The 9,899-nt window shown below is 43.0% G+C and overlaps 1 protein-coding gene across 1 annotated transcript in view; it reads left to right on the top strand.

Annotated features, from left to right (window-relative positions):
* Nucleotides 1–320: 320 nt before the first annotated feature.
* SDC1 (syndecan 1) overlaps nt 321–9,899 on the top strand; it is a 72,483-nt gene continuing 62,904 nt past the window's right edge. Inside the window, exon 1 of the mRNA XM_089657346.1 lies at nt 321–428. Coding sequence (XP_089513472.1) covers nt 372–428 — 57 coding nt within the window. The 5' untranslated portion in view covers nt 321–371. The remainder of the gene's footprint in view (nt 429–9,899) is intronic.

Below are 9,899 nucleotides of genomic sequence, written 5' to 3'. Positions count from 1 at the left end.
GCTGATAGGTTGCTAAGGGCAACAGCACCAGTTCCGCTACCTCTTCTCTCAGACACTTTATTAACTCCCCTCACAGTGTGAACAAGCCCTATGACTGCAGCAAAACTTTTATTTCTACATTTGAATTAAAATGTTTTCATATTTTGGCATAGAGGAGGGACCCTCCTGTCAGGGCACTACAAGCCTCAGCCTGCCCTGTGGTGGGGACTCAGTGGGAGCTCCGCCATGCCGCCTGTAGGTGTCGCTGTGCGGTAGCTGTAGTCCGGCGGAGGGGTGTGTCCGGAGGGAAGTGTCTCCTCCTCCCGGACGGTAAAGGAAGATCGGAAAGCAGTGTGAGCGGAGTACAGCCAGGAGCGGGACGGAGCGCCGACATGGACCTCGTAACGCTGCTCTATATACTGGCGGTCAGCAGCTCACTGGCCTGGGGGGTAAGCACCGGGGGTCCTGGCCTCCCCTTATTACTGGAGGGAAGGGGGGCACTCTATACCGAGTTCTGGAGGGAAACCTGACAATGGAGGGCTCACCTGGTGAGGGAGGGGGCTGCACGCAGCACCTCCGCCACTGCACCTGTGTGCGCCATACCCTCATCACTGGGCTCCCCTCATCTCCATCCAGAATACTGGGGGAGGTTTTATCCCTCTATTAGTTCCAGCAGACTTTATATTGTATGGGAGGGCAGGGTGGTCCCTGTATGTGCTCTGCATATATCGGCTCTGGTTTTTGGGGGCTCTTATTATTGGGGTGTTTAGCTTTTTTATGTTTAGCATTTTGGAGGGTTATAACTGCATTTTATTGTTTCTTTTGTAGAATGATAAAGGAAAAACTTCCTGGATCTTGTACTGACTGAGTAATGTAGTATTTTAGGGGCACATTGATTTCTTATACATTAGAAGGGGAAAGCATTTTCTTTATAAGGGGAAAATATTTTATCTTTTACAATTTTGGAAGGGACAAGCTTTTTATTTATTTATATTTTTTATCCTTAGGCAAGCATTATTTTATTTGATTAATAGAAGGGATATCTATATGATTTAAAAACAAATATATATATATATATATATATATATATATATATATATATATATAATATATATATATATATATAGTGTTTGTTTGTTTTTTTTAAATTGGGCAAGCATTATTTTATTCCTTTAGAAGGGTCAGCCATCAATATATAATCACTTTGTTTTAGAACGGTCAAACTTATTTTTATCTATATTTTTGTTTTCGACTTTATATTTTTAGTTTATTATCCTTTCGGAAGGGGAACCTACTTTATGTCTTCTGGAAGGGGCAAGCATTTTGTTTTGTGTTTTTTTTTGTTTTTTTAAGCGGTAAGCATTTATGAATTTATTATTTTAGTATTTTAGATTTTGGAAGGCACAAGCATTCTTTACCTTCCTGCCTGCCCACCCCTTTCCTTCCCTCTTTTTTAGTATTTTGGAAGGAGCAAGCAGAAAGGTTTGGAGGCCATGTAGATCTGCTGCACATGGTTCCTGGAGTATAGTGCCTCCCCCGACTCTGTAATAAAGAAGGAATAATGGGGATAACTGGGGAGGCAGACCAATTTGGGGATGGTGTAGATGTGTGGTTTAGGAGCAGTCACATGTCTGCCTCATGCTGAGGGTGGTCCTGGTCTTTGATATTCTTGGGGGGGGGGGGGGGGGGTGTCATTAACCTCTTCTGTGCAGTAAGAGCATACCAAAACTACTCTTCAAGTGTTAAATAAGACCGGGACTCCAACACCTCCCCCCCCCTTCTTCATTACTGGATGGGCATATGCTTCCCTTTGTGCTGGTTTTCTGTGGGGAAGTAATACAATGTTTGTATAAACAGGCATTTATTGTGCTATGATTGGAGTATGTTGGCTGATTTGCAGTTGACTTTAGCCTGTTGTACTTGTGCAGCTCCTTATTGTATACTTTGTGTGGCAGCATCTGTCATGAATCCCTTCCATCCTCACCTGCTGAATAATTACGGCAATCTTTAAGAATTTTTTTTTTCCCTTCATTTTTTCTACTGGCTGTCTAGCCATTCCTTTGCAACGGATCTGACCATCAAACCATTATTTCTATAAGGGTTTTTTTTTTTTTTTAACCAGGCACTTGCCATTGGTGGCATTTTGTCTGGAGACCTCACGGGAGTTGAAGGCTGTGTATAATTGTTCTATGGAAAGCCTAAAGAAATATCCATCTGCTTTTGGGATTCCTAGTTTGCTGTTGCTGGATCTGGCACGTGTGCTCATACTGCTATTCATGGAAGGGAAATGATTGAATAATTTCATGCAGGGCCAGCTGTTCTTTCTGTGTGGCCTTTTTGTGGGAAGGATTACCTGTATGTGTTCAGATGTGGGGTGTTTGTTCCCCTGATCTTAGTTGCTAATGGTTTAAAGGGTTAATCCTTGAACTACAGGTGAATGCTGGTGGTCTTAAGGTACAGGTAGCAATTTGGATATGTGCAATCCTGAACAAGCACTCTATTGTCAATTTAAAGGACTGGGCGGTGCAACATGCTTGGTATTCTGTATTTTCTGATCCTCCTGAAAGTATTGGTCAAAAATTAAGGTCGATAAGTTATAAAGGGAGCCTTTAATTATACAGGAAATCGAACTGAATTGCCAACAGTTCTCCCAAGTGCACAGACATTTGTGCAGTCAGTCAAAAGCAATCAACAAAATTCCACCACAGTGGATGGCAGTCTAAATCAATCGAGAGCTTACGTAATCAAAGGAAGGATCTTTGGTTTGATATTTTTATTCAACTTTAATAAGTTTAGCTGCATCAAATGATCGACTGTGTGACCATCTTTTAAGACCACTCAGCAGGGATCTGAAGGGTTTCTTGAATTGTCCAACTTGGGTGATCATGTGGTCTTTCTCTCTGACTTGGTGTACTGATCAATGCAGCTCAAGGCTGGAGATTGAGCAATGATGAGCACTTGAGTTGCTCAGACTTGTATGCATGTGTTTTTAATAGGTGAGCCCCTAGAAGGCAAATGCTAGCAGATGATCGTAGGCAGAATACCTTGGGTTTGGCCAAACAATTCCAACCTTTATGCTTGGAGGAGTATCTTCAATTGACATTAGGGGTCTGCAGGCTACTTGTCATTAAAACTAGTTGGCCATATTTTTGAAAAGTTGGCAGATGGTCTTTTGAGAACTTTACAGCAGGGATGAACAAACTTCTATGGAACTTGGGAGTCAGTTTGTCCAACCAAGGAGCCAACTCTATTAAATAGGACCTCAAAAGTTACATGCCAGCTAGAATTTCTGAGGAGCATTGGCTTCCTGGTACCTGAGCCTTCTCCAGTCCTGAGCCATAGAAATGGTGTTTAGTAAGGTGGCCTTTTGGTTCAGTTCCAGGAAAAACACTCTTTGCATTGTGCTTGTGCCCTGTGGGTTTGCTGTGAGCTTTTCTCCTACACTCTAAGGATGTACCACTTGATTAGCTGGCTCTGGAATGTGACATTGGACTGTAAGCTCTTTTGGGGACAGGCACTAGTGTGAGCAGTCAGCGCTCTCAAGAGCTGCACTAAGGAGTGAAATAAAAATGGCCCCAAAGAGCTAGGTGAAGAATATCTTTCTGATTGTGCTGACAGGTTGGCACCTGGGAGTTGCCTGGCTCTACTAGACGTGTGCATGGTGTTCTCCAGCAGGTGGAATGCTGCTAGGAGTGAATGATCGCAGTAGAGGTTTTTGGTTAGCTTGAAGCACGTGCTGGCTACATTGTGTAAGCAATTAAAGCGCCCATCTTTCTTCTGCTGAATATCTGGCTGCTTTGTGTAGTCAAATGACTTTAGATGAGGCTCTAGATAATCACATTGGTGCGGATAACGTAATTACTGATCCAGTTAGATTTTAGATAAGCCTTCAGATAATCATGTTGCTGTGCTTAACTTGATTACTGATCCAGTTAGACCACAGCCCATCTCCAGCTGGTTTAAACTGTGCACCATACCGGTTTATCTCTTATGCATGCTGTTTTGTTTTTTGTTTTTTTTTTGTTCAACTAGCATTGTTGTTGCTGTTTTGGGAAGTAATCCAGTAGCATGAATATAAAGGCAGGAAATGGTCTTTTTTGCATACTAGACAATGTCATTATATCGTATTGCATATGAAGTCACTGGAGTGTATTGTTCACCACATGATCTTTTCTACATGTTCAAAGTCACCTGGAAAATCCTCAGTATGGATGACAATGTTTCTTGTCATGAAAATAAAACATGTCTGCTTAGTGGGTGATGACAGGTTGTCCGTTTTTGTAGAACTGCCTTGTTTTGGGGGGGGGGGTGCTTTCTTCAGATTCAGTGCTTTTTAAGGGCTTCAATTTCATAAAAGATGCAATCTAATTTGTCAAACAATTTTTTTTTTTTTCTTTTTTAAATTACTCAAATTTCTGCTCTCCATGACATACTATTTTTATGGAGGTAGTTACTGCCTGGCCAGTAAAAATATGATTAGTAGCCAATGTTAAGGTGGCTATACGTTATTATTATACAGTATTTATATAGCGCCAAAAAGTTTGCTCAGCGCTGTACATTATAGTGGGGGACAGTACATGAGACAATACAGTACACGAGGGGTTCGAGGGCCCTGCTCCTTGGAGCTTACAATCTAGGAGGGAGGGGATAGTGGTACAGGAGGAAATGGCTGTGGGGGATGGGATGGAACAGCTGTTAGGTGAGGGTGGGGTAGGCTTCCCTGAAGAGATGGGTTTTCAGGGTGCGCCTAAAGGTGAGGAGGGTAGATGAGTCTGATGGATTGGGGTAGTGAGTTCCAGAGGATGGGGGAAGACCTGGAGAAGTCCTGGAGTCGGGCATGGGAGGAGGATAGTAGGAGGAAAGCATGAAATTGCCCAAAATGTCTTGGTATGCTGATGCCTTAAGAGTTCCATTCACTGGAACCAACGGGTCAAGCTCGCCTCCTGAAAAACTACCCCACACCATAATCCCCCCTCCACCTAACTTTACACTTGGCACAGTGCAGTTAGGCAAATACCTTTCTGGCAACCGCCAAACCCAGACATGTCCATCCAATTGCCAGACAGAAGCACGGTTCGTCACTCCAAAGAACATGTCCCACCCCTTTCTGTCCGTGACACAGGACAAGAATGAAGAGCTAGTGGTTGTCACTAAGCAGTAAACAAATTGTGATGTTCTAATATGCTACAATAAATGTTTTTTGGCTTTGCCTGCATCCACACCTGGGCAATTTCTCCTCCCTTTCTGTCAGGATTGGAAATCGTTCCACTATGGACACCAATAGCCATGGAAGATTGGCATAGGTTCTCATCTATCCTCTTGCTTCCCAAATAAAATCATGTGTTGGCTGAAGTTGGGTTATTTTCGGAAGCAAACATCGCTACTGCCAGATGGGAGGAATGCCATTTCATACGGGTTGGCATGGTAGGCTGCCTCAGACCCAAAAATGTGTGAAGGAAGTCCATCATAAGATATATTTTTCTGATGCGTTTTTTTTGTGACTTGTATTGTTCCTGCCCAGTGTGCAGTTCTTGGGTTTTCCTGTTCTTTCTCTCTCCTCCTATGTTTGAGGGGAAATCAATATGGATGAGACAGTAGGCTGATTAGGTGGAATGGCTATAGATCGTACGTTGTAATCCACATGCAGTGACTTCCTTTTGGGTACAAGTAGATAAATCAGTGGAGCAGCTTTTGGTGTGGACAGAGGTAAAGGACTTGGAAACTCAATGTCTTCACAGCCTAAAAGTCAGTTTTTTTGTTTGTTTGTTTTTTTAAATGGGTAGTTGTAAAATCCAGTGTACACAGTCCATGTGTTTCAGCCCAAAGGAGCTTTAGTGGTTCCAAAGGGTGAAGGGTTTTTTTTATCCATTCCCAGGAGAGCAGCTTGGGAGCTATCCTGCTCAAGTAGCCCCATAGCAAGAGGCTTGCTATTGGGGGGCACTCTGCAGACATCCATGCATCCACTATCAGGCATGATTACGACCCCTTTGGGCTGAAATGCGTGGACTGTGTACATTGAATTTTACCCCTGACTATTTTAATAAGCAGAGTTATATGCTGTGAAGACAGTTGCAGATTGTGTTCAGTTTAATCGGTACTACAAGAAGCTTGTGGAAACTGAATATCGGGAGTCTTTCATCCTGATTAATTTTGCAAAGGCAGCACTTGTTTGTTTTCATGATATAGATGTAGAGGAATCGGTGGTGCAGCTTGAAGACATGTAAATGACTTGTGGTGCTCCTTGGGTGTAGCTCATGTAGTGGACTCAGTGGCACTGCTTCAGTGTGGGGATCTGTAGCTAAGCTGGTGACTTCTTGTGCCACAACTGTGCTTTTTCTCAGGTCAGGTTGAATGGAGGCCTCTGGCATGTTCTAGGCAGCAATTTATCAGACACTTTCAGGCTGATCTTATTCCCAGTTAACTATGTATAACCAACAGCTGTTGTGTTCTATTCTTTGGATTCATGCACAGGTGTTTTTCCTAGCTTGGAAACTGTTTCCATACTTTTCTTCCAGTCCCACCAGTGGTCCACGTTTATGGGTTGGCTCCACTGATTCCGTGTTTATATCATATGTGAAGATACCAGTAAGTTCTTGTACTTCAGCTTGTATAGTAGCCGTATGTACAGCAAGCTTTTTGAAAATAACTTGTAAAGATTTTGCAGGGTTTGAACAGCTTTGCTGAAGCCTTTAAAGCAGGGGTCTCCAAACTTTCTGAACAAAGGGCCTGTTTCTGGCCTTCTGACTTAAGGGGGGCTGGACTGTAACCATTGGGAGTGGAAAATGCAGCAGAAATAGTGCCCAATCATTGGTGTCAGTGAAAGGCATTGCACCCTATTATTGGTATCAGTGAGAGGAATAGTGCCCCCGACATTGCTATCACTGGAACAAATGGTTCCCCCAACACTGGTATCAATAAAATTTTGCCCAAATACTGATGTCAGTGGAAGGATCGGTGCTCCAACATTGGTGGCAGGGATAGTGCTCCATCTTTTGTGTTAGCGGGAGTAATAGTCTATAGTTTAGATCAGTGGATGGAATTATGCCCCATTGCAGGAATGCACCCAATGACGGTACCAGTGGATGGAAAAGTGCAGCATCTTTAGTGTGTTTTTTGAACTAAGTGTTCTGTAGTTTATATCAGTGGGAGGAATTGTGTCCCAATGTTGGTGTTAGTGGAAGGAATGAAGTCTCTTATCAGCGGGAGGAATAGTACCCCAAGGGCCAGATAAAGGCAATTAAAGGGCCGTAGTTGAGACAACTGCTTTAAAGCAAGCTTCAGCATGTTGGGGTTAAACATGCATCCTAATGGAAGTGTCGACTCGTTTTATACAAACTGCTAGCAAGCTTTGGGCCCCATTCAGACCTCTCCAGTGCAATGCAGGAACCTGCACCAACACGCATGCATTGTAACACTCTACTGTGCACTGCTTTGAAAAATCTAATTGATGACCAGCTTAAGAATCACCATTGGGCTACAGACAAATGAGATGGTGTGGTGGTATATAATATAGTTGACACAAATTATTCCACCCTTTTTTTTTTTTTTTTTTTTTTTTTTTTTTTTTTTTTTCCTTCTGTTGGAGGCTGACAGTAACTATAGGCAAAACTTTCTTTTGTATAGAGTGGAGAGAGACTAGAACCCCTGTCGGGTTGTTATTGCTGTCTGTGCCTCCATTAAGGAGAGTCACCCTCTTTGTCCTGTCTTACCATTTATCAGTGAAAGTAAAGATGGAAATCTTCCAATGGGGACACTAGATCAGGTGACCTGGGGCTCCTGCAGAATTTCCTCTCACTTCCTGTTTGATTATTTGATTATTGGTCAGGAAGTGAAGGGAGATCTCTGCAGTGGGACACAGATGGCAAAAAAAAAATCCTGACATGTTATATCCCTTCCCAACATTATCCAAAATGAGGGGGAGGTGGAGTGATATGTCTATAATCCTACTTTTAGGAAACAAATCTAACAAAGTACTCAATCCATGTTATAAGCACAGATGGAGTAGTCCTGAATGCCTGCTGTGTCTGATTCGAAGCATCTGCTTTTTGGATGACAATTTTCCTCCCTGCTCCTTCAATATTTTTTTTTTGTAGGATGTTGGGCAAGAGGGGACTGACAGGGCCACATACTAAGCTAATTGCATTCAGATCATCAAGAAATGGACACATTTCAAACATTGTGCGGCCAGCTTTACAAGCAGACTAGAGAGCAGACAATCTGCAGGGAAATCCTTGAGGACACATTCACACCAGGTGCAGTGGGATGTATTTTTAATCGCATTCCTACAGCATATTCAGTCCAAAACCCATGTTCTCTAATGGGCATAGTTCATACCAGTGCAGTGGGGGGGGGGGGTTAAATACATGTTAACACAGCTCACATAAAGCCCAAAGAACAAGCAAGTGACCTCAAAGCAAATGCAAGCAGACAAGCCCGTAAAAACGTTCCTCGAATGCACGTCAACGCACACATGGTTTCTGGTGTGAATGGGACCCAAGTCAAAACATGATCATATTCAATGGCCAGTATTTTTGTGGATAGAGAGAACCTTATACACTCCAAACCTAGTGACTAAAAAAAATATGAACCGCTTTGGAGCGTTAAAGAAACTAACATTTTTTAGCCCTGAAAACTTGAGTATAAATGGTTAAAATGCCTGTAATGATTACAAGCGGCATGCTAATCTGATCTTTCCATTAAGTCCAAGGGCCCTGGATGGCTTCCATGAAATGTTGCAGTTTCCTATCTGTTTATAACATGACTACATCCTTTATAAACCTGTTCAGATGTCTCACCTGGCCAAATAATGTTTACAGGATCCTGAAATTAAAGCTCTAGGATCTGTGCTACAGACAGTCATGAACTGAGTGGGCTGACCCTGGGGTGGGCTCAAAGGTGGCAATCTAAAATGTTTGCCAATTGCCTGCCCTGCTATCTCCCAGAGACAGGATATACTACTCTTCCTTTTGGGTGATCTAAAAGTTGTAACATTCTTGTTTCAGTCTGCAACCAACTATGATTTTTTAAAACTGGCAAAAATTGAATTTCTTTTTTCTTCATTTGGAACAATGCATTGTTTGTAAGTGAGATTTTCATCCTCCACCTCTTGCACTTTGCATGCTGCACCTAGGTGGCACTATACCCTCCTCCCCTGCACTCCGATCCCTCACCAGCCACTGGCATCTTCTCCCTGGTCTTCTTGTCGGGGCTGAGATTGTCTTCATCTCAGGAGATGCCTAAATTGTACAGTTTTGTGTGCAGAAAAGTGAAACTTTTAAAGCAGAAATCCAGGAATATATATATATATTTTTTTATTACCTGTGCAGTGGGTCTGTGCACTGTGACTGCACTGGTCAGATGCTTGTTTTTGTTCTAGAGGACACCGAAGATGATTCTCGCCTGATTTGCCGATCCTCCCCAAACAAACCCAGTCCTTTCAGCTCTTTATCCTCTTCGGTCCAGCGGTCTTGTAAATGGGCTGTTCCTGATGTCGGCACGCTCCACAGACAGGATCAGTCGACTGCGGGGGAGTGCAGTTTTCTGTATTATTGGCGGGTCAGGTGAGTATGAACTTGGCCCTCACCCATAGGAAAAAATGAACAGCTGATCCTTGCAGTGGGGGCACAGCCTCACTGCCTAGTAAAAAAAACAACCCAAAAAATGTTTCCTTTAATGCAGAAGAGACATGATGGTTATTTACTAAAGCTGCATTGTGCAAAATCTTGTACAGCTCTGCATAGAAACCAATTGACTTCCAGGTTTTATTGTCAAAACTTAAACGATAAATTCACCTTTTGGAACATGCTGCAGCCTCTACCCCCCACCCCCCTCCATAGTGACAGCAAGGCTACCTTGAAGAGCTGTACCAGACTGTCAGTGCACCAGCTCTAGTGAATCTCCCCTGGTGTCTTCTGTATTAA

The sequence above is a fragment of the Staurois parvus genome, unplaced genomic scaffold (genome assembly GCF_062004578.1).
Source record: "Staurois parvus isolate SC_StPar_1 unplaced genomic scaffold, SC_StPar_1.0 ptg000985l, whole genome shotgun sequence".
Taxonomy (NCBI): Eukaryota; Metazoa; Chordata; class Amphibia; order Anura; family Ranidae; genus Staurois; species Staurois parvus.
Note: the sequence above shows the minus strand (reverse complement) of the source record. Positions and strands in the feature narration are given on the sequence as shown.